The sequence below is a fragment of the Chrysemys picta genome, chromosome 9, assembly GCF_011386835.1.
Source record: "Chrysemys picta bellii isolate R12L10 chromosome 9, ASM1138683v2, whole genome shotgun sequence".
NCBI lineage: Eukaryota > Metazoa > Chordata > Testudines > Emydidae > Chrysemys > Chrysemys picta.
Genome location: NC_088799.1, coordinates 7,341,711 through 7,366,425, shown reverse-complemented (window position 1 = coordinate 7,366,425; position 24,715 = coordinate 7,341,711). Strand labels below are relative to the sequence as shown.

The 24,715-nt window shown below is 43.1% G+C and overlaps 1 protein-coding gene across 34 annotated transcripts in view; it reads left to right on the top strand.

Moving 5' to 3' along the window:
- ABCC5 (ATP binding cassette subfamily C member 5) overlaps positions 1-24,715 on the top strand; it is a 97,751-nt gene that overhangs the window by 58,382 nt on the left and 14,654 nt on the right. For 7 of the 34 annotated variants that reach the window (XR_010590551.1, XM_065557625.1, XM_005284031.5 and 4 more), the window contains 16 exons: positions 1,393-1,553; positions 1,808-1,963; positions 2,767-2,914; positions 7,473-7,706; positions 7,805-7,978; positions 9,621-9,768; positions 10,319-10,467; positions 11,228-11,335; positions 14,966-15,316; positions 17,183-17,254; positions 17,816-17,940; positions 18,545-18,617; positions 19,117-19,320; positions 20,179-20,322; positions 22,926-23,028; positions 24,083-24,267. Coding sequence is in view for 32 of the 34 variants with exons in the window: in XM_065557625.1 (XP_065413697.1) it covers positions 1,393-1,553; positions 1,808-1,963; positions 2,767-2,914; positions 7,473-7,706; positions 7,805-7,978; positions 9,621-9,768; positions 10,319-10,467; positions 11,228-11,335; positions 14,966-15,316; positions 17,183-17,254; positions 17,816-17,940; positions 18,545-18,617; positions 19,117-19,320; positions 20,179-20,322; positions 22,926-23,028; positions 24,083-24,267 (2,535 nt within the window). In the remaining 2 variants the exon portion in view is untranslated. Of the gene's footprint in view, positions 1-1,392; positions 1,554-1,807; positions 1,964-2,766; positions 2,915-5,093; positions 6,690-7,472; positions 7,707-7,804; positions 7,979-9,620; positions 9,769-10,318; positions 10,468-11,227; positions 11,336-14,965; positions 15,317-16,403; positions 16,546-17,182; positions 17,255-17,815; positions 17,941-18,544; positions 18,618-19,116; positions 19,321-20,178; positions 20,323-22,925; positions 23,029-24,082; positions 24,268-24,715 lie in introns of those variants that run through there. The other 27 variants (XM_065557623.1, XM_065557620.1, XM_065557621.1 and 24 more) reach the window with 12 other exon arrangements.

Here is a 24,715-nt window from a genome sequence, read left to right as displayed (position 1 = left end):
GTCTCTTGTACACATTGGGGTATATGGAGGCCTAATAATACCATAAAGCTTGCATATTGATGGACTGTGCGCCTGAATCCCAGACAAATATCAATACTTCTAACAAAGTCATATAACCAGAGAGAATGGGAATCAAATACTTGGTATTGATTGCCTTTTAGGACATTTAACCCAGAGGGTATCATGCTTCAGGAGACTACTAGCTAGCTACAGCTGATATTTTCAAGAAGTAGACTAATCACACCATTGATAAGGCAGTTAATGGGGAAACGTGCGTGTTGTTTCCGTGTGAAAAGTGGCAAAGATTTTAAATTCAGGATGCTGTACAAAGCATACTGGTCTCTAAGAACCAGAATACTCAGTATCACTTTTTTTCATGGAAACGGGCCTAATCCTGCTCCCATTTAAGTTAGTGGGGACAGTACTGAGCACTGGGCTAGTGTACACTTTGGTACTAAGTTGCCTGGTACCCTTGCTGTGTCTGGCCCCTGAATAAAGGAAGTTCCATGAGGCTCTCTGACACATTGTATGTCCAGAGTGGTACGTTCTCCTCCCTTCTTTGGAACTCAACTCCATCCTTTCAGACAGCTGTGAAAATATCTCTTGGTCAAGATGAGGGCAGCGTATTTGCTTCCTCGGGAGGGGCCATGAAGCAGTGAGAAAAGGAGTCTCTGCTCTCAGGAAGCTCCTCTATGAACAAGTGTAATTGCCTTTCAATGGCTATCCCTGGTCTGTATTATGAGAAAGTAAATGGCAACGGTTGTGAATATCAAAGGAAATACTTTTTCACGCAATGCATATTTAACCCGTTGAACTATTGCAGGGTATTTTTGAGGCATAGAGCTTAATATGGATACAGATCTCCTGAGTTACGCTAAGTAGGATACAAGTTAATAAGGTATGTTAGCCTTCGTGTTTCAGGACATAAGCCAATAACCAACTGCCTGAATTTCGGAAGAATCCTCTCCATTGGGGATGGTATTGCATAATTGTCCATCATGAGTGTTCTACATCTTTCTCTGAGCATTTGGTACTGGGCCAGAGACCAGTCACAGGGCAGGATGGACCATTGTTCTGATCTAGTCTGGCAAGTGTATGTACTTAATCCTCTGTAACCCAAAACACATGGATACCATGCTACTATTTGAGCTCCACCATTCTAGAAATCCAGAGAGCTAAAGCAGAGCTAGACTATATGGGACCTCCCATGTTGGTTTGCTGCCCCCAAGCTATCCATTTGTCCCCAGAGATCTTTAGTTACAGTGATGGCTCTACATTCTCACAGTGAGCCACAGCAATAACAGGTGTGAAGTTGCTGGAGACAGAAATGATTGATTTTAAGACTATCGTGGAACTCTTGAATTTCTGACTCCATTGTCTTGTTTGTAAAAGCAGGTAGAATGTCAAGATGCCTTGGAAACAGCAGCGCGGGCAGAAGGCCTTCCGCTGGACATTTCCGTGCATTCCCAGCTGAGAATCTTGGATGAGCAGCATCACAAGGGCAAATATCACCATGGCTTCAACGTGCTAAAACCCATACGGACTACTTCCAAGTAAGACTTTGTGCTAAAAGAGAACTGATCTGGCAACCTCCGCCTTCTTGAAAATAGACTGAGTGTGATTGCCGCTCTTAAATTCATTGGCTGATGCTGAAATGTCATCTTTGAAAATGTATTTAGCAAGTATTACTTTGTGTAGACCTTGCAGAATTCTCAGATGATACTTGTAATTGGAGTGGATTTTGTTTTTCTTGAAGGATGCTGCAGTTTTTTCTCTTTCATTTCATTGTAATTTCTCCTTCTTTTAGACACCAGCACCCAGTAGACAATGCTGGACTTTTTTCCTGCATGACCTTTTCATGGCTCACTCCTCTGGCCCACACAGCATACAAGAAAGGGGAGCTGTTTATGGACGATGTGTGGCCTTTGTCAAAGCATGAGTCTTCAGAGGTTAACTGTAGAAGGTAGGGATCGGCTGGTCCATATTATTTCCCCTGTACTCTAGCCCTTTGCAGCCTGGTGTATACTCTAGCCTGGTATTTTTGAAGATATTTGCATGTGCTAACATTGAAAAAGCAGCTCTTAAATCCTTTCTATCAGAGGAGGGGATCTTAATCTTATTTATCCTTGGGCCAGTTCCTTCTGAGATACACTGGTGTTTCAACCTCACTGACTTCAGTGGGGTCACACTGCTGTAACCGAGCAGATTTTATCCCCGTGGATGTTTCATAACTGCTTTTCCGCCTTTGCTCCTTATCCGGACTATTTTTGTTTTTTTTTAAACAAGGGCGGTGGCTCTCAGCCCACTTTCTGAACACGCAGTGCTGAATTAATGACCAGATAACAATGATAGTAACTGTATATGGTCTGATTACAGGCCAAATCCTGCAGTCAGGCTAAACTGTTGTGGTCAGTGGGATATTTGCTCAGGGCAAGAGCTATAAGATTTGGCCCCAGGGTTTTACTGCAGGATAGATCAGAAAAGGGGAGGAGGTGGTGAGATTCATGTTCCTAATAGGACTCTGAGTAAAGTAAAAAGCATTCTAACTTTTTCAGCTCTGCTCAGTGTAGAAGCCTCTTTGCACAGAGATTCAGGATAGAACTATTTCCCCTGGCTGGATAGAAGATGCTATCCATGTTATGAAGCTTGATGGTTTGTGTTGCTCACAGTCGTGTGTCTGAGAAGTTTACCAGAGAATAACCTTTGAGATACAGCATCTGTTGTCGTGTAGAAAGATTCGTAATGCATGGTTTGTGCTCCTTTTAGGTTAGAGAGACTATGGCAGGAAGAACTGAAAGAAACAGGACCCGAGGATGCTTCTCTCCGGAGGGTTGTATGGATCTTCTGTCGCACCAGACTCATAATTTCCATAGTGTGTCTGATGATCACGCAGCTTGCCGGCTTCAGTGGACCAGTAAGTAATATCCATCCTTTTTTTAACAACCACAGATGGCTCCATCCCATGGCCAGCCCTAACATGTTAAGGTTTCATTGCAGGGTCACTGACACAGTATGATTAGTTAGAAATATTGGTCCTTACAGTTTGCTGAGAGAAGATGATGTTTCCAGAACGAAGCAGCAATCCAAGATAGCTTTCATACAGCTGGTGAATCATTTGCTGAATGGCAGGGCCAGGTTTCTGGAGAGGTAGTGGGTTTAGGTGTCCTGAAAGAAAAACACACTTGGCTTGTCTCTCTGGTTTTGAGTGTAGCTTAAAGTTTCTCCTTAACTGGTGTGACCATATTGCACTAAATTCTTGCCTAAAGTTTTTTGCTTTTAGATAGGTAATCATTTTGGAAGTAAAATTCAAACTGTCAAGGTAACACTTTGTAGAGCATTGGCATTAATAGTGCAGTCTGCAAGAAATGAAACTGAGTGGTGGTGTTAGATCACTATTCAAAAACCAAAGGAAATGGGGCTAAGGAGAAGTCTGCAAACTTAGTTATCGATGCTACAAGGATTGATCAGGTGGGTTACGTTTAGAAGCATTAGACTATGGAATTGCCACTAGGAACTGTTGCTGCTTGAACTAGTTAGTAATGAAGAGTCAACGTATGGGACTTGACATTCACACCATTTTCTTGTCACCTGTTTGTTGCACATGTTGTGCAGATTTACAGTTGCGATCTTGACTAAATTTATTCTCTACAAATTTCCCTTGAGGAGTAGGAGCAGTATTACTGCTTGTAGTACATGTTTCAGTGTGCTGTTAAGATGGAGATTCATTACTTGGGTAAGTACAACAGGGGTGTGTTAGGTTAAAAAGTCTTCTAAAAATGTTTTTCTTGCTTTTTGAACCTTTTAAAAGTTTGCCTTGTTTCTTGTAATAAGAATAACAATAATTGTTTTCTTGGTATTGTTTCACAATAATAATTAATTAATGATAATAGCTTGTGGTAATTATGAAACACTTGGACAACCTGTTGGGTGCACTGTTAATTACCAAAATGTTGAAGTATAAAGGTTTTAACAGAACCAGGTTCCCCCAAGAAGAGCTTCTGTCATTGTTTCACTACAGGGCCCAGTAGCTGCTCTTATCTTTAGCAGAGAACTTACAGCAGGGTTGTCCCTAATTTCTTTAGAATAATTGTATCTATTTGTCAGAGCCAAACTGCTGAATGGGAAGAAACTTCAATAGTTTGGGTTTTTAGGTTCCAATTCATGCTCAATTTGGATGCTTTAAAGTTATCATTCGAACATTTGCCTATATCTAGACAAAATTGGACTGCTCTCTGAATGAGGAAAGTGCCCTTTTGGGGTCCATCACTTGGAATGAAAGATGAGTCTTTACCCCCCTCCCCATAGTGATACACCTATGCTGTCTCCTCTGAAGTATCGGTGCTTTCTTGTACTGATACACCTTTTCAGTCACATTGAAATGAGAAGGGAGATCTGGAAAAGCACTTAGCTTGTCCACATGTATTGGTGAAAATTACCAAAATGGAGTTAAACATTTTCCCAAACTTTAAAATTCTGAATTGAACTTCCATGACATTGGAATGCTAGTCGAAATGGCGTAGTGGTGGTCTCACTAATAAGCATTGTGATGGTTATAACTGAGAGGGGTGCTTATTGGATTTCATATCTGGGCTTTTTGATATCCTTGAGGAGTCCTGCACATCTGGCACAATTTCTAACCTTGTAGCCTGTTCAGAGACAGCTTATTTTCCTGTGTCAGAATACCTTCTAATAACCATCAGAATGCACTAGTGCAGGTGAGATACTTCTCATCTCCAGTTGATACAGTTGCTGCCATTTAACCAGCTGCTAAACCTTTTATGTTCAGATGGAGGGGAGGGCAAAGAATATTTCTAATTTACTAAACAAAATCAGTTTAACTCCAGGCCTGAACAACTTGTATGTTTGCTCAGAACTAGCCTTCCTGTTTGGGAGATGGGGAAACTTGCTATCTTAGTGGAGTACAGCTTGACCGTTCAGACAGTTATTGGAGGGGGGAGTGGTGAGCCGTTTGAGGTAAGTTTCCCACTCTTCTAGTTCCGCTCCAGTCACAGCTTGCTTTGTGCTGTCAGATACTGGATGTGGGTGGGGAATCTTTCTCTGTAGTGGAACCAATGACAGAAGCTGTTCTTTAGAATTTTCAGGATGGCTGTATTCTGCGATCAGAATGAGACAGTCAAGCTGGTCAGAATCCAACGCCAAGAGTAAAGGTAAGGTAATGTTTATTCAATGGGAATGCTTAAGACAGCCGAGCAGCTAATACCAATTACTATGGTAACAGTCGCAGGAGTCCCTGTCCCCATTTAGTTTAAATTAAAATTTTAAAGCTTTAACTCCAGTTTTGTAAAGAACTTTGCTGGATTTTGTTTTCATTAAACTTCTTCAAATGGAATGTTTTGAAATGTAAATGCTAAATATTGTGACTTCTTTTTCCTCTTTCAAATTCTTTAATCTGCTGTTTCCTCTCTTTTTCTTTCGAAATGTTTTTTTTTTTGTTGTTTTTTTTTGTTTGGTATAATGTAAGCATTGTCTTTTATCTCATCACGGGAGATGCTGATTCTATAGAACAGTGCTGAAAAATTGCACTTAAAAGGTTTTGGGAGGAAAGAGACCCCAGGAAACATCTGCTATCTTTACACACCTTCCCTTGGAGACTTTCAGCAGTGCTGTGGGGTGTGAGAAAATGCGTGCTGTGCTGCGATCATGCTGAGTTACAGCTCGTGAGGAAAAGGGGGGCTTTTGACTCCCACTACTCAGTGACTCAGTTGTGTATGTTGGATTGAAAACAGGAAAAGAAGCCAATCTTCTCATTAGTAACTGCAAACCAACTGTATGCAGTTGTGGCCAAAACAGTTGATGTAAAGCTAAATGTAAGTGAGGAAAAAGCTGGAATACAGTAGTTCTGTGAATGTGAGCTCCTCACATTTGATCAGGGACTAGTGTGTAAATTTCTCGGTGGGCCATTCCAGAACCTGATGGACATCTGGCTTTAATTCGCACTTCGAAAGTGAATAAGCAAAACTATATACAGCATGTTTCCTTGGTTCTGGGATACAGAATCAGCCACTTCAGGACAAATGCATTCAGCCTCCATTTTTATCTGTTGTTCGGTGCTGGGCTGTAGCTGCTGTTACCTTTGCTGAAGTAGTGCCTTTTTGTTTTTCTTCCCTGCTCACGCTATGCAGAACTCTTATTTGCAAAACCTGTTTTAGCCAAGAGGACTTCAACAGACTTTCCAAATCATTTCTTTGATCTCACATTTTTGGCATTTTGTTGTGTTGTGGGCAAAGGTAATTCTCAGCTCTGTATTAAAGTACCAACGTCTAACCATATAAACACCAACGTCTTTAAGCATCTTTGTTGAAAAGCCTTCTTTAGGGAATCTCCATTTGTTAGCTGTGAGGCCTTACTGTAGCATACCTCTTAAACCAAATTTCAGAATCCATGCACCCTCAGGAGCCTGCCTGACTAGCACTGCAAGTTTCACTCCCTCTCGGACTTTGTGAACATATATCGGGTTCTGTTTTTGTATCTTTAATTTTGTGTGTGTAGTTTTAACTTAGTTTGTGTCAGAGGCTAGACTGTTTGTTAGATACTAGCCTTTTATAATTCTCTTGTATGTTCAGATTGTATGTTTATGCGATGCTCTTCCTGTTGTACAGTGTTTGTGAGATGTTACCCATTTTAACATGGCACTTTATTGTTTTTAAATAAAAGACTGTTATTTCGCAGTTGATAGTATTTAATATTGCTGATTAATGTGATTTATATGATATTCTACTATGCCGTTGACTAACACACAACTGGAGGTGGGAATCGGTGGTTCTTGGGGCTGTCCTGTCTTTCGGCAGGTGATGTTTGAAATATGATTCCTGAGGTAAAATATTTTTGTTTTTGGAGGGGGGAGGTGGGTGGTGAGGCAAAGCATTTTTTTTAATAGTCTGGTATCACTTACCTGTGTTTTCTGCATGTTCTTTTCTTTACTATTAAACTGCTGATGTTTATTTTCAGGAATGTTTTGCAAATGTCCTTCTCACTCTTCCCCAGTACAACTGTAGGTACATTGTTCCTTTTTATCAAATAAGCACGTTTGATGCAAACAAAAAAGGTCTTAATGTCACGTAAAGGAATGTCTCTTAATGTGTTCAAATGTATTAATACAGACTATTTTTAAAAACTTTTTCTGTATGATAAAGCATTGTATTCAACTAACTGACAGATTTATGTTAAGTTAGAAGACATAAAGAATAAGAAGTTTTTGTTGCAAAGAATGAGGTTCCAAATTTAAATCCCCCATACCTGCTAAATTTGACTCTCTGCTTTGCTCTCAGCAGGGCTTTGTGTAATAGTACTGTGAGTTTTGACAATTTTTATTTCTAGAAAGAAGATTCCATGTAATACAAATCGCTCATTGAAAACCAAAGTAGCCCACTCATTTCTAACTTAACATAAGTTGTTGCATGGTGCCTCTGGTACATTGGGGTGTTCATGCGAGTTTGCATTTCTTCCTGTAGGCGTTCGTTGTGAAACACCTTTTGGAATACACGCAGCAAAGTGAGTCCAACCTGCAGTACAGCTTGTTGTTAGTTTTTGGCATCCTAATGACGGAAATCGTGCGCTCTTGGTCCCTGGCTCTAACCTGGGCTTTAAATTACCGCACTGGGGTCAGACTGCGGGGAGCTATCCTGACAATGGCGTTCAAGAAAATTCTCAAGCTGAAGAATATCAAGGACAAGTCTCTGGGGGAGGTGAGCTACAGTACCCTGTTGGAAATTACCATATAAAAAAGGATACTTCTTGATTACCTCTTTCTGAGGATAACACTTATGTTGTTTGTATTTTTCAGCTCATAAACGTATGTTCCACTGATGGGCAGAGAATGTTTGAGGCTGCAGCAGTTGGCAGTTTGTTGGCTGGGGGCCCAATTGTTGCCATCCTAGGCATGGTTTATAATGTAATTATTCTAGGACCAACCGGCTTCTTGGGATCTGCTGTCTTTATCCTCTTCTACCCAGCGATGGTGAGTAAGCGGCATTCAAACTCTTGTTCAAAATAGGCTTGAAGTATTCTTCAAATGTGCTTCACACTTCACTCCAAGAATACAAGTGTCTGTGCGTTGAACAGAAGATGTTGACAGATACTGGGTTAAGTCCCTTTAGGGTCTTGCATGTAATCTAAAAGACATTGAAAAGTAAAAGTTAAGAGGCAAGAAACTTGGATGATAAAGGGAATTAGAAATAACAATAGAAGTGACTGGTGGAAATAAATTTTGGTGAGATGGAAAATGGGCAACTAAATTGTGGAGTGATACACTTCCGGGCTGGATTATTGTAATTCACTGGATTTGGTATTGAAGGTGAAAAATGCAGGGCCTCCGGCTTGTTCAGAACATGGTGGCTTGCCTCAGCAGCAGGCTGGGAAGCCAAGAGCACACCACTCCTATTCTCCACATCCTCTGTTGGCTTCCAGATCACTTCTGATTAAACTTCAAGCCTATGGTTCTGATCTTTAAATACATGAGCAGATCAAGACCCAGTTACATCAGAGACAGTCTCTCCATCCATGAACCACAAAGGCAGTTCCATTCCTCTGTGACAATAGAGCCGACATAATTAGGACAAACTGTGCTGCACCTGGAGAAAGAAGTGTTACTGGCCAAGTGGGACTGTTTGTGGAAAGAGCCACCAGGAAACTAGTCTGAGCCAAAATCTGTTTGCCTGTAGACAAACAAGACTGCTGTAATTTTCCCATTATCAAAATGTATTTTTTTGAAAACGCTACTATGAGTGAAGAGTAGAATCCTGTGAGGTCTCCGATGGTCTGATTTATCTACTCAACCATAAGGCGAGAGTGATGAGTGCAATAGGCAAAAAATTGGATTGTGACAGAAGGGGTGGGATTTAATAGCCTTGACCAACTACTTTCACTATTAGCCTCTCTCCTCCCTACTGCTTTCTGTAGCCGAGCAGGATTAAAAAAGGAGTAAGGATGCTTAAGATGGGGCAAACAGTTGAAAACTGTTTAGTGAGCTGTGTTTTCTTCTGGGTTTTAGGAAAGAAGGGATAAATGTCACTGTTGACAGAATGAGAAATGTCTATGAGGACATGGATACCATCTTGTCTTAGACCTGATTAGTAAAGGTGCTAATATATTGTTTTACCACCCTTACACAGTAGTTTTGCTGTAAGATTTGGTGCACTAAAGAAATTGTTCTTGCATGTTCAAGGCCCATCTCTTTCTTGGGCCTTAGGGGAATGAGTTGAGGGATATGGGATGTGGATATGTTGGGTACCTTGTATTCTTCTGGCGTGAGGGTTAGTTTTAGTTGAGCTTAGTCTGTATTTTTACTTGAGGGATTTTAAAGAAATCTAGTTCTGTTAAATATTAGTAAAAGCACTAAGAGTCTTTTGGAAATCTGAATAAAACTAACCCAGTTGACAATAAAACTATAGAGAGCCCAGTGTTCAGTGCATTTATGCTTGCTGAATGGAGTGTGATGCTCTGAAGGGGCATTTCCAGCTCATCACTTTGGCCAGGGAGGGTATCAGGTTGTCCTGTCGTTGACGTCCCTTTATCGGTCGTCTTGCTTTCTTCTATAGTTAGTGGAATTGGATGCATTTCTGAGTTGCTGCTACGATGTATGGTGCCTCTTCTTGTTTCAGATGTTTGTATCACGACTCACAGCTTATTTCAGAAGAAAATGTGTGGCGGCGACCGATGAGCGTGTGCAGAAGATGAATGAAGTTCTTAACTATATTAAATACATTAAAATGTATGCCTGGGTCAAAGCATTCTCTCAGAATGTTCAAAGTGAGTGCAGACACTCTGTAAACGCATCTCCCTTTAGAAAACACACCATCCAGCCACATCCTGTTGGATCCTCCTAGCTCAATTCGGTAGATGCTCCTGCATGTGTGGTATGCTAGATCATCCATCCATCCATCCATCCCTCGGACATCCTGCTATTCTTATTTACAATGGCTGGCATGGCAATCTCTGTTCCAAAGTCTCACCTTTTAGCACAGTGCTGTTTATGGCTTCCCTCTAACTTTTGGGCGTAATGAGCTTTATTAACATTGGGCTGGCTTCTACTATGAGTACTAATCTTGGCTGACCTAGTACAAATTGGTCAGTTTTAAAATGTAATAAGAGTGATCAGAATGCCAGCCTCACTGCGTTATACATACACTTATGGTTCTATCCTCTGTAAAGGTAGCTCTTTCTAGAACATGAGAAATGCTGAAGCAGAAGAGGGTAGTTCTCTCTTACTCATAGTGTTCCCAGTGCATTAGTTGTGCCTGCTGCGTTTGTATCTGTCTGAATTGCACCTCAGATGTGGTGGTGGCTTTTGTATTTCTAGAAATCCGAGAGGAAGAACGTAAAATCTTAGAGCGTGCAGGCTACTTCCAGAGCATCACTGTGGGAGTGGCTCCAATTGTTGTGGTTATTGCCAGTGTGGTGACGTTCTCTGTCCATATGATCCTTGGCTATGATCTCACAGCAGCTCAGGTAATTGACTGGCTCATCACAGAGTTGGGAATGTTACTTTATAATATCACTCCTGCAATAGCTTTCCTTGGTTAAACTGTTGTAATCCTAAGTGGGTGCAGTTCAAAATACTCCAGAACTGTGTGAGTCTTCTTTATTTTGTGGCTTGGCTCACACAAGTGGGTATTTGATGGCATAACACCTGCCTCTACTTTGTGCAACCTTCCCCTGCACAGGTTGGCCAATGCTATTAAATCCTGGCCTCCTAAGAGCAGGGGCTCAGGGTCAAATTTTCATCTGGGAAGAAGACCCAGTATCCTTGTTTGTGGGCATGATTTGCACCTGCGTTCTCTGGGTGGAAACAGGCTTCTGCAAAAAGGAGACTGGGACACTAGAGGTTTTTGCTGAAGTTGTGCAGTTGGACCAATTTATCTTCCCTTGTGACCTAAGGTAGAATTTGAACCCAGGTCTCGAGAAGTGAAAGGCTAAAGCCATAACCTGCAGCACCCTCTAGGTCTTCTGTTTATGCCATTTCCAATGGAACTATATCTCTCTGTTAGTCTAGTCTAAATCTCTGTTATGGGGAGGACCCTGCCTTTTCCTGTATCGGGTTGGAGTATGTTGTATTTCAATGGCTCTTCTTGAATTGCAGACCTTTCCTTCTCAAGTGGAATGGTCTGGAATGGCCGCTGCTTATGGAACTTAATCCTTGGTGGTTTGGAATTGTTAATGGGTACTGCCGCCAACAGCTTTTTGTTTTGTTTGTCTGTCCCGTGTTTAGGCTTTCACAGTGGTCACAGTCTTCAATTCAATGACTTTTGCTCTGAAAGTAACACCTTTCTCCGTGAAGTCTCTATCTGAGGCATCCGTGTCTGTTGACCGATATAAGGTGAGTGGTCTTTCGGCCATATAATTTTATCCTTAAGTGTGGAGCGTCTCTTACAATACATGAATGCACTTGACTATGCTAAGGAACCATTTTAATGCCAAGGCTATTTTGGAGCAAGCTGGAAGTTGTTCTCTGGTTATATGTTCAGTTCTTATTCCCTGCAGAAAGGATAGCAAACCTCATACTCAGGGCGTAAGCCAAGCTCAAACTGCTAAGGGTTAAGATGACATCTTCCAGGGGAGCAGGCTGTCTCACATCTGATGGCTGCAGGATTTCTTGCACCTTCCTGTGAAGCACTGGTGCTAGACACCGTTGGAGACAGGACACTGGACTAGACAGACCACATGTCTTATCTAGTACAGCAATTCCTATACGGTCTTTTCAGAGCAGCCTCATAGAGGAGAATGCACTGTACCTAGAACTCAATGGTATATTTCCTCAGTGAAACCCAGCATGTGTTACATTTGTACTTGTGCAGACTGATCTTCCAAGAACTGGGGATACGTTTTTATTTGTAACCAAAAAAGGTTTGTGGTATTGGAATTCTATTCCATTAGAGCATCTGAAGAGTAATCTGCGTCCAAGGTGTAAGTCTTGGTGAGCATATGAGTCTTTGTCACTATGATCATTTTTGGATTTTACTTTCTTGGTTTTTAAATGATTTAAAGTCCTTGGATCACTTCTTTCTCTGCTCCTTGAACACCAGAGATTGGGCCCAAGCTAGAATATCTGGCCCTATATACCTGAAGTTCAGGTGTCCTGATCTGGAATGCTGATTTTGATCCATCTGAACATTAACATAAATTTAGATGGCAGAGAAATGAGAGAATTCCTAACCTATGGGTATATAATAGACCTTCTCTAATCTCCAGTCTGAATCAGGCTAATGGTCTGTCCGATCAGCTATCCTGTTACCAACAATAGCCAGTATAGCAAGTGCTTCAGAGAAAAGTGCGAGAAAGCCCATAATGGAGAATAAAGGAATGTTTCATCCTAACCTCTGGCAGTTATTGGTGGCCCTATTGCCCTCCCGTCCCATGATATATGTAGCCCAAAATTGCACTGTTTTTTCAGCCATGCGGCACCACCAATACATGTCTCATTTTCTTAGGTGGTTGTTCTAAACCTGTGTTAGTGGAGGTTTGCAGCTGCAGAGCATGTCATGGATGCTAGAAATGTGTGTGGAGGGGGAACAGAATAGGAGAGAGCAGTGACTTTCACTTTCCTCGCATACAAAGTACATGTACAGTAACTCCTCACTTAACATTGTAGTTCTGTTCCTGAAAAATGCGACTTTAAGTGAAACGATGTTAAGCGAATCCAATTTCCCCATAAGAATTAATGTAAATGAGGGGGTTATGTTCCAGGGAAATTTTTTTCACCAGACAAAAGACTATATTGTTTATATTTACACTCTCTCTCTGTCTCTCTCTCTCTCTAAGTTTTAAACAAACAATTTAATGCTGGTACACAGTGATGATGATTGAGAAGCTTGGTTGAGGTGGAGGAGTCAGAGGGTGGGATATTTCCCCTACTGCTAAATGATGAACTAGCAATTGGCTGAGCCCTCAAGGGTTAACTCTCTCACTCTGCAAGGCAGCAGGAATGGAGGGAGATATTTCTTAAGTACACTGCCTTGTTAATTAGATCAGCTTGCTGAGACTGCAGCTGCTGCAAGCTCCCTCTGTCCTGAGCCCTGCTCTATGGAAGATGGGGTAAGTGGGGTGCAGGAGCAGGGGGGAGGGAGGAGGGGGACACCCTGACATTAGCCCCCCTCTTCCTTCCCTCCCCTTGGCACAGCAAGCAGGAGTCTCGGGGAGCAGCTCCAAGGCAGAGGGCAGGAGCAGCACATGGCAGTGGGGGGAGGGACACAACTGAACTGCAGGCAGCTGCTCACAGGGAACTTAGGGGAGCAGGGAGCTGATGGCGGGGGGGGGGGGGGGTGCTGCTGGTCCACCCTGGTTCCAAGCCCCCACCAGCCAGCTGCAACAAGCTGCTTTTCCTGCAAGCAGTAGACAAAGCAGGCGGCTGCCAAAGGACGTTAGAAGGGAGCATTACACAACTTTAAACGAGCATGTTAAGTTGCTGATCAATTAGGGAACAACGAAACAATGTTAACCGGGACAACTTTAAGTGAGGAGTTACTGTAGTTGTCAGTGACAAAGCCTCAGGCTCTCAACTCTTGCTTTAACATGAACTGCCAGCAAGAAAATGCCTAACCCAAGGTGGTGGTTGCTTAGATAGATGTATATTTGTGTGGCACGAAGAATTTTGGGGATAAAATGTAACATTGCAGTCTGTCTAAACTAAATCTAAGGCAGCAAACTTACAGTTCAGATCACAGAAACACTCCTCAATCCCTGGAGCAGACACGCTTGTGTGTGCTCTCTCCCAGTGTAAACTCCCTGGACAAGCCAGTGATCTGTTTGATCTCTTAGATAGTTGTATAGTTCTAGGCTTTTAACAACTTGCTGACGTTTCCAAACGTGACTATGTATCCCAAAGTCTGCATACAGGTAATGTCAGTTAGATGGACTTCATGTAATAAATGGCATGAAAGAAACCTAAGTACAATCAGACTGTGCAATCTACAGTGGAATACTTGGGAAATCCAAAGGCTCATGAGGCACCTTCTTCATTTGATCCTCAATTTGAATCGCCCTAAAATCAGACTTTCTTAAATTCAAAAACACTGAAGGCAGTGTCTTTGTGATGAGGGGAAGGAATGAGGTCACATCACTCAAGTTCTTTGAGGCTCCTACTGTCACCTGTGCAGAGGGTAATGGGCTGGCTGTGGTGGCCGGTAATACTACAAATAGAAATGTAGCTGACTGCTTGGCTCTCTAATATGTCTGAGGCTTTCTTGCAGGTGCATGATTCAGAGGGGTGACTCACGAGTACTAGAGTGATTCATGTTGGTAGTTTAAAATGTTCGTAATTGAAAAGAGCCTGTTCAGTTCAAAATGCAGGTTGTCTAATTGAAAGCTGTTTTATCATGTGGGTTTGGTAACTGAACTGTGGGAAAATCTCTACAGAATCTATAACTGTGGTCTTAAGTAGTGATGGATGTGGTGGAAAACTATACAGTAGACTTAATGTGTTAATTGTTACTGCTGCCCATTCCCAGGATTTCACAGATGGGCTAACTTTGTCTCAGATGACTTTTTCCAGCAGAAATTATACCTCTTCTGCACGTGGGTGCAACAAGCCACCCCATCCCTTCTAGTTATGGGAAAAGTCTGTAAGGAGTTGGTGTGCTAGGTATGTGAGCACCTCTCCTTCATTTTCATGCCCTCTGCTATTATGCCTCCTATTTGGAAATATAAGGCAAGCAACTGCAAACATCTTTAAAAGCGCTAACTTCCCCTCCCACTGCACCCCCAAGCATACGTATCGATGTCCAAAATCTAATAATTCTGTGACAGTCTTACTGTATCTTCCACCGCATTCAGGAATGCCCAGGCCCCTTAGCAGGCCTGGAGTTAATTTACACTAATGAGCTACCTTTTGCTCTTCAGCTTCCTCCCACTGTATAGCCTGATGTGTTTTGCTGCGTGAGTGTGCCATAGGCTTGTCCCCCAGTCTTGACCAGGTGTCTCATCTTTACACCTCTCTCACAACTCCTATCAGAGTTTGTTTCTAATGGAAGAGGTTCATATGGTAAAGAAAAAACCATCCAGTCCTCACATCGCGATAGAAGTGAAAAATGCTACCTTGGCGTGGGAGAACTCCCATGCCAGTGTCCAGAGCTCACCAAAGCTGACCCCTAAAATGAAAAGAGACAAGAAGGTCACCAAGGGCAAGAAGGAGAAAATGAAGCTACAGCATGAGGGACCGCAAGCGGTGCTGGCTGAGCAGAAGGGCCATCTTCTAGTGGACAGTGATGACCATCCTAGCCCTGGGGAAGAGAACAAAAACATCCATCTAGTTAACTTTCGGCTTCAGAGGACTCTCTACAATATCGACCTGGAGATTGAAAAGGTGAGAAGGAAAAACTATAGCCTATCCCAAGAGCCCTCCTGGCCTGGCATTCCTGTGGAAAGGGCAGTCTTAATTCGTATTAAATGGAGCAGATTGCTGCTGCCATCTCTCTCTAACAGGCACGTGCAGCCCATGACGACTGTAAATACCAGTATGTAATGCCCCATCTTGAGCCAAGCAGCTGTGCCACTTTTATCAACCTGGATCATTGCAAACTGGTACCATTCGTTGCAGAACTCTCGGCTCTATCACCCCTGCCATGGGCTCAGTGAAGGTTGTTTGTTTTCAGCATGGTATCGGTCATGAGCAAGCCATTAAGTATGCAGAGATCTTAACATGGCAGCAAGGGACTTATTTCTACAGCTGTTTGTAACTTTGCAGATATTCACTTCAACTGAGGACTTTGTGCAGGTGCATTTGAAATGATTGAGTGCTCTGGTTTAGCCTAGCAGAGGTGTTTCGCTGAAGAATGTGTTGTCCTCTGTTGTATTTCTGTAGAAGGATACAGAGGGACTTACAGATGTTACAAGCACCTGTAGTTTCCGCTTCAAGATGGATAAAAGTACGATAAACATTGAACAAAAACATAAAGTTTAATCCAGAGCATATTTAATAAAAATGTTTTTGTACATCTGACTACCGTGTTACTTGTAGAAAAACTCAGAAAATCTTTTGTGTAGTCAGATGGTGGTGTACTTTAAACCCTATGACTTAAACAATGTGACCACATAATCTTAGGAGTTTTCAGGAACCTTGAAAGAAGACTAAATTGGTGTTTGATAGTATAAAGCAACATTATTGTAAGTGCAGGAAAAACTTACGTACAAGAGTCCAGCAGTGTTCTTATCCAGTACCAGCAGCTGACAACTTTTTTTTAAACTGATGCTCACTTTATTTTTTTGGTTCTTTTGTAGTCAGAATAATTCTGATAAATTAATTGGGCATTTAATGTGGTGTCAGAAGGACTTTCCCTGTTAAGTACCATTCAGCATTATTGTTAAACTGTTGACTAGGACTCATAGACTACAAGAATTTTAGAGATTGCGATTAGAGGTGGAAAAGACTTCTTGGATCCCATCCCTTCTGTCTAATTGGGAGCCAAGGCAAGATTGCTCCCTACTGCCTATTTCCGAGTGTGTTGTCCAGTCTGTTAAAAGTTCCAAGTGATACGCTTCCAGCTCTTCCCAGAGAGGCTGTTCCTAAACCAGACCCATCTCACAGTCAGGAAGGTATCTACCTGATAGCCTAAATCTCTCTCTTGTTTCCATTATTCCTGATTATATCCTTATGTATCGCACCAAACAGCTATCTTTAGTGTTAAACCCTTAACTTGTCTTAGGCTGTTACCTTTCCTCTCCTCCCCCTTAGCTGTCTCCTAGCCAAACTATACAAAGTTAAGCTTTCCTCATAAGTCAGTCCCTTTACTCCTTTGGTCATTTTGAGGCTGATCCAAAGCCCAGTGAAGTTAATGGAAAGACTCCCTTTGGCTCAGGTAGCACTTCATTGTTCTGTCCAGTCAGGCAATATCTTTCTGGTATTGGGGTGCCCAGAGCTGAATTCAGCATTTAAAGTTTGGTTGCATCAGAGCCGTATGGAAAGGAATTGGTCACCTGTCTTTACACAGAGGAAAGCTTAGTGGCTCAGCGGGTTAGTGAATCTGCCTTTCACCTGTCATGTTCACTCAGTTTTGGTTGCCAATTGTTTTCTTAGAATGAGAGATTGACCAAGTCTGGCCTTTCTCCCATTTGATATACCCCATTTCCATTACCGTTAGTGTTAAATCACTTTTCTCTGTTTGAGATACTGCAGGTAGTCTGGGGGGGTGGATTAATGTGTTACCATAACTTATATTTTTTTCTGTTTTAGGGGAAACTTGTTGGGATTTGTGGCACTGTGGGGAGTGGAAAAACTTCACTTATTTCAGCCATTTTAGGACAGGTGAGAATTTATATTTTTATGGGTTCTCCCTTTTTCTCTTCTCTGCCAGCAGCTGCATTTGTTTAATTGGTCTCCCTCCATATGATGATTAATCTGACCTATAATTCAGATCATACACTGATGAAATAGATCACATTTAGGTTACAAACAGTCTTAAGATGGCAATAATCCATTAGATGACTGTGGAACAGATTTTCATAAGAGCTCTGTATCCAGCAGCTTCTTCTGCTTTCCTTGGGAATTGTTCGTGCTGAGCAGTTCTGAAGATCTAGCTACTCCATTTAGGTGCCTAGCTGGGGCCTGAGCTCTTGTGACAATCTATCCAGGTATGCCCAGTATTTGAAATTCAAGCTTTTGAGAAGTTCAGAATAAACACACAGTATTTTATGTGGGACCTTCTAAAAAAGAAACACACGCACACCCTGGATTTTTGAGTTACATTCTGTGCTGGTTCTGCTTCCTATGGAGATTGCCAGTGGGGTCTTTCTTGTTTTATATAGGGGGATTCCATACCCTCCCCTGAAATAGCATAATTTCAAGACCTTCTGTCTTGTCTTCTAGATGACCCTGCTGGAGGGTAGCATTACAGTAAATGGAAATTTTGCCTATGCGGCCCAGCAGGCCTGGATTCTCAATGCTACGCTTAGAGACAACATCCTTTTTGGAAAGGAGTTCGATGAAGAAAGGTTTGTCAAATAGAACACTTTGCTGAGCCTGAAAGCTTAGGGATTCTCGCGCCGGCATCAAGAAAGCTCATGCTGGATAGACTTACACCTCCCTGCCTAAGTCACCTGCACCAGAAGGGAAGTTCCATGTGGCAGATGGTAGTTGGTGTTTCTGCACCCATCCTCTCTAGGATGGCAGCTTTAACTCTCACTAGAACACTGAGGTCTGCTGGTAGCTGCCGCTGTGGTGAGGCGCAGGCTTGGTGCACTCTGTGGCTTCCTTAGCCATGCCCTCCTCCTACCCAGCGCAACATCTGCTCATGCTGTCCTGGTCTCTTATGTGGCCCTCCCCACATGCAAACTTTCCACCCCAGGGATCTCTACCAGAGTCTGTGCTGGCATAGCTTCTCAAGTGAATTTGGCTTCTCTTCACTGTGCTTCTCATAGCGCTTCTGAAATTGGTCCCAACGTTTTATCTGCAATTTACTGATGAGGCAGATCTGTAGTTAATTGCTCAAAGCTACAAGATTGTCTGGTGTCCGTGTGGGAATAAAAATACTGCTCCATTACCAGGGTACCCTCATAAGTGCTAGTGCTCACTGCTTGTCTTATCCATATTCTTCAGATACAACACTGTGCTGAATGGCTGCTGTCTGAGACCTGACCTAGCCATCCTACCTAATGGGGACCTGACGGAGGTAAAAATCCTGGTTCTGATAAAACAGAGAGTGGGATGGGTGGAGTGAAGTGTAACCCTGACATGCTGTGGTGAGGTAGGGAGGCCATCAGTCTGGTGTGCTTATAAACTGATGGGCAAAATCCTCTTCTTGTAGATCCTGGACTGTATGGAGACTGATTACTCCATGATTTTTAACTCTGTAATGTGGGAATTTTTCATTGCACTGGGAATTAGTTTCCTCAGAGAGAGACCTTTTAAAACTTAGATTAAAAATAATTAATAAAAGGCATAGTATCCTCTGGCTATTTAATAGGAATGTTTCAAGCATGTTCGCATTAGGGGTATTCACTATAAGTTTCCTTTTACAATGAATAAGTCGCCTACATTTTAATGTGGCCCATTCTAATTCTCGTTGTTACCCCATTAACTGCATTAGTTACACCAGGGATGAATGTGGCCTCCGGTCTTGTGTTAAGTGTTGCAAAAAGAAACTGAATAACTTTACGTATATTGTACAGATTGGTGAGCGAGGTGCTAACCTGAGTGGAGGCCAACGTCAGAGGATCAGTCTTGCCCGAGCCCTGTACAGTGACAAGAGTATTTACATCCTTGATGATCCTCTTAGTGCCTTAGATGCACATGTAGGAAACCATATTTTTAACAGTGCAATAAGGAAGCATCTGAAGTCAAAAACTGTCCTGTTCATCACCCATCAGCTTCAGGTACCGTCTCCCTTACTCGGCCTTTCTTGGATCTTTTCTAATTGTTCAGCTAGACTGCTTTTTCGTTAGTCTTTTTTGCCTCTTACTGTAGAGTCTCCTGCTCTGGTCTGTTGCAACATGATACCGTCTCCCTCCGGCTGTATAGTTTAAGGGCTTGTTTACACTGGCACTGTACAGTGCTGCAGATTTCTTGCTCAGGGGTGTGAAAAGTTTCAGGGCTGTAAAGTGCCAGTGTAGACAGGTGAATCCTGGCGCTTTATCATTGCCAGTGAAGACGTGCCCTAAGTTTTATTCATTTGTGTGTTGTACACAGAGCATGGGCAGTGATGTAAATAGCCGATGCCAAGGCTGTCTAGTAGGTTGCTAGTAGGAGCTGGGAATGCTTGGCTGAAGGGGGGTCTGCTGGAGGGATGACCCAGTCGAAAGCAGTTTTTCTACTAGCCTGAATACTGAAGTGCCTAAAGCCTGTTTATCATTTTAGAATACATGGGATTTGATGTCAGTGAATCCAGCCTAGTGTTGTAAATAAATGTATTCTGAGACTGGGGTCTTGTCACCTGTTCTGTTCAGAAAACTCATTGTAACTGGTATGTCAGAATTTGTAGTGTTCAAAGCCACCTGAATGCATCTTCCCAACATTCTGCAGAAAGTCTCTGTTCAGTCATGTAAGCTGTTTTGTATGTACTGTAGAAGTAATCACAGTGCTCTAATCAGTGCCGGGTTCTTAACCAATCAGGTGTGCACTGAGGAGGAGTACTGACTTTTACGGCCCGATGGCTGTTTACTGAGAAGATTCATGTGTGTTTTTTCTGACCATCTGAGATAATGAAGCCATGTTCTCACTCTCATTGTCTCCAGTACCTTGTTGACTGTGATGAAGTAATCGTTATGAAAGAGGGCTGTATCACCGAAAGAGGAACCCATGAGGGACTGATGAACTTAAATGGCGACTATGCAGTGATTTTTAATAGCTTGCAGCTGGGAGAGGCACCACACATTGAGGTACTCCACTCCATTTTTAAAAATATTATGACAGATACCTGTACTTGGAATTCAGATGAACCAAGTTACTTAGTCACTTGAAAGAAGTCTGGAAAATGACTTGGTATGTTGATTTGGCAATTTGAATCTCCTGCAGGCTATTTTCTATTGGATTGGCACTTCGTAATAATTAGTGTCATGGTCCCTGTTTCAGAGATGACATCTCTTATGCAGTCCTGCCCCTGAGCTAGTTTATCTAATATGGAGGAAAGGTATCAGTTTACACTGTGGTGCTCAGAGGAGAATGCATATCCCTTTCTTTAATGTGCACCTCATTTTTAGATGGTATCTTCCCAAGTTAGCTCAGCTCAATCTAGCTCTTGGTTTTATATATTTCTTCCTGGCTTCTTACCCATTTTTCTAGCGTGAGATGACTTTGGGCTGATCCACACTAACCCCCCAGTTCGAACTAAGATACGCAACTTCAGCTACGTGAATAACGTAGCTGAAGTCGAAGTACCTTAGGTCGAACTTAAAGGTACTTACCAAAGGTCCACACGTGGCAGGCAGGCTCCTCCATCGACTCCGCCTACTCCTCTCACGGAGCAGGAGTACCGGCGTCAACAGCGAGCACTTCCGGGATCGATTTATCGTGTCTAGACAAGACGCGATAAATCGATCCCAGAAGATCGATTGCTTACCGCCGAACCCGGAGGTAAGTATAGACGTTCCCTTAGACACAACAGAAGTAACATTACTTGTCCAAAAGTCCTATTCAGCAGAATGCTGGAATTTAACTCCAGACGTGTCGTCTTCTGATTGAAACTGGCCAAAAAAAATGCTACTGGGGCTTGCTGAGGAGAAATTGCCATAAATGCAACTGGCATTTGTGTGCTTCACTTCAGTCAGCTGGTCCTCCTTTAATGCAATTACAGAAAAGGCTTCAAGCAGGAACCTTTCAATGGGAGATTTTGTCTCTACAGTGTTAAAACAGTTTCAGCCATTTAACTTTCTCACCCTCCTCCCCATAGTATTTTCCTCAAAAGCCATGCCTGGGAGGTAGCCGTGTTCTTGCTTTTTATTGGAAAGAGTTTTCAGAATTTTGTTCTGAATGTTTAACAGAAATCAGTGCCCTTATCTTAATTGAATTAGATTAGGAAAATAACCTGGTGTGTTTATCAAGAGATAAGATGCCGATGGCTTCATGGATTTGAATACATGCTCCACCCAAGACATTCTGGTGAGATGGAATTGTGCTGTGGCTGGAGATGGGTTTAGTGATAGGAGGTGCTTGATTGGATTTTCTGCTTGACAGTGCTGATGGAAGAGGCAGAGGAATGTAATCCGTTACCTCGCATGGCCTTTCTCAGTGCTGTGAAGATTGTGGTGCTGTCATTTTTAAATTAAAGCAATCCTGGTTAATATGAGATTCTCCAACCTGCTTACTTGGCTGGCCTCCATTTCCTCTCCATAAGCACTAGCGCATGGAATGGGCAGTGGATTTGTAGTCTGTATGGAATTGGAAGAAAGGGCTCAGTGGATACTATTCTCTCTGGTTTGACATGTGAGAGAGCTCTTTTTAGCATAAAGCCTGGGAAGATGGTCCTGAAGACGTATAAGGGTTTCGGTGGGGTTAACCTGAAAATTGAAATGTGCAATCTGGGAACAGAATGTAATGTTCTTATTTGGGAGAATGACCCAGGTTTAGGACAGTAACTCTGTGTATGCTCCTCAGAGGTTGTGCATTCAATGTCTAGGGATGTAAGGCTCTCACTTTGCTCTGTAGTGACTGCTTAGGCTGTCTTGGGAGCAACACTGTATCTGGAAGAGACTATCAGCTCCTGTGTACTTTCTTGAAGGGAGCTTGGGGAGGTTTCTGAGAGCGATGTCTTGATTAGACTGTAGACTCTCTTTGAAGCAGGGATCACATCCTCCCACGTGCATGGGCAGCACCTAGCACAGTGGGACCCTCATCCTGATTGGGGGCCTTTGGACGTTACCACAGTACAAACAGATACCAACACAGGGCAATAGGAGGGGAGAACTTATTCTGTCGGTAGTTGGCAGTCAGTCATAGATGAAATCATGTATAAAGGTCATGGACAAGCGTTCTTTCCAGTGAGTGTCCTGTCTGGGTATGTACGCTAAGCTACTGGAAGCCCTTGTCTTCCTTAGAATGCACTTTTTAAAAAGAATTGAGAGTATTTGTGGTACTGAACTCAATATTGGTCTGAAAAAATAGATGACTCTAGTACAGTGGTTCTCAACCCACAGCCCACGGGCTGCTTGCGGCCCAATCAGGACACAGCTGCAGCCCATGTGACATCCTCAGGGCCATATAGGTAGTATATGTATTGTGTGGATGCGTCCAGCGTAACACAGCGAGAGCTGCAGATACATTCCACAATGGTAAATCGGTTGAGAACAACTGCTTTAGTAAGAAGAACAGGAGTACTTGTGGCACCTTAGAGACTAACAAATTTATTTGAGCATAAGCTTTTGTGGGCTACAGCCCACTTCTTCGGATGCATAGAATGGAACATATATTGAGGAGATATATATACACATACAGAGAGCATGAAAAGGTGGGAGTTGTCTTACCAACTGTAGCTTGTTTTCTACAGATTAATGTAAAGAAGAGCACAAGCAGTTCATTAAAAAAGCCCCAGGATAAAAGCATCAAAGCAGGGTCTGTGAAGAAGGAGAAAGTGGTGAAGAAAGAGGAAGGTAACTGTGGAATCAGATTTCTGACTTGAATCCTGGCATACGTTGGTGACCCTGAAATGTTCACTTTCTGAAGCTCGAAAGTTCTGAAAGTTGCCCTGCATCTTGGCCACTCGGCTTGCTGCTAGCACATAGTACAAGTGCATTGGGCGAACAGCGACCATCCATTAGAAATACCAGATGGTCTGTTCAGCACTGTTCCAGTTGAAATAAGATGGCCCAGTAAGATGTAATCAGCACGTGACATGTTGCTGGCTTCAGCTATCAGCATCCCTAGCTCCTACAATTCTCTTCCCTGCTATTGCAAGAGGGGCATTTGTATTTACCTAATGGCATGCTGAATTCTGGGGAGGAAGCAGCATCTGTGTTAAAGAACGGAAAGGTCTGATCTTCCTCATCAGCGTCTTTTTTGTTAACAATAAACTAGTGGGGATCAAAAGATGCTGATTTTGGCACCAGTCTCGTGTTGTTTGAGCCCTCACATACTTTCCAGGCTGTTCATGACTCTGCCATTGAAATGTCTTCTGTGGCTTTCTTTTGTTGCTTGAATCTTTGAGTTCTGTGTGCAAAGTAACAGCTGTGCTCTTGGAACTACTCTGTACAGCAGTGGTCCCCAAACTTTTTCTGTTGTGCCCCCCTTACCCGTAATGGAATCTGTCCGCACCCCTCCAGAAGCTGGGGCCGGGAGCAGCAGCTGGGGCCGGGAGCTGAGGCTGAGTCCGTTGCCAGGAGCGGAGCTGTGGCCGGGGAGCAGGGCTGGAGCGGAGCCACAGCTGGGGGCTGGGGTGGAGCTGGAGGCAGAGCAGGACTGGGTGGTGCTTCTTCCCTGCCCCGCATGGGACTGGCCCAGGCCCCGCTGCACCTCCCCCCAAACGTTCCTCTGCACCCCTCTAGGAGGGCACGCACCATAGTTTGGGGACCACTGCGGTACAGTGAGTGTTCCTCCTATGGGGCTATGGTGATACTAGCCTCTTATATGTTAAGCAAACAACTTTTTAAAGTTTTATGAAGCAACTCTTCTCCCCTCACCCTTTTTTCACCCCATTGTATTTCCTAGGCCAGCTGATGCAGCTGGAAGAGAAGGGCAAAGGCTCTGTCCCCTGGTCTGTTTATGGCACCTATATCCAGGCAGCTGGAGGCCCCTTTGCATTCCTGATCATCATGGCACTCTTTGTGCTGAATGTGGGCAGCATGGCATTCAGCAACTGGTGGCTGAGTTACTGGATCAAGCAAGGCAGCGGGGTAAGGGGAATTGGAACTTCTAACTTTCTAATAGGCGGGGAAGGATTGCCTTCATAGGATTGCTTGGGGTAGTCTAGGACAAACCTAACTGTACTTCATAAAGGAAGATAGTTAGGAGGGCTCTCCAGGAGATGATCTCATCTGAAAGAAGTTAGTCTCCAAGCCGGACAGAAATCTACAGGGGGGAAAAAAGAGGCAACAGCTCCATGCAGTCTGATGTTGGCCCCTTCTTCCTTGGGTCTGTCAGTGTAAGAAAAGGAAGCAAAGCAGTGCAGCGGGGGCTACTTTAGAGTATTCAAGCAACAAGTGCAATAGCTAATTTTGTAGATCACTTTGCTGTCACTGTGACTTGGACATCTAGGGGCGGCTGAGGCAAATTTTGGGGTGTCTATGGCCCCCACAAGCACCCCCGCAGCACTGCCCCTTATAGAGTGACAGGAATGCTTTG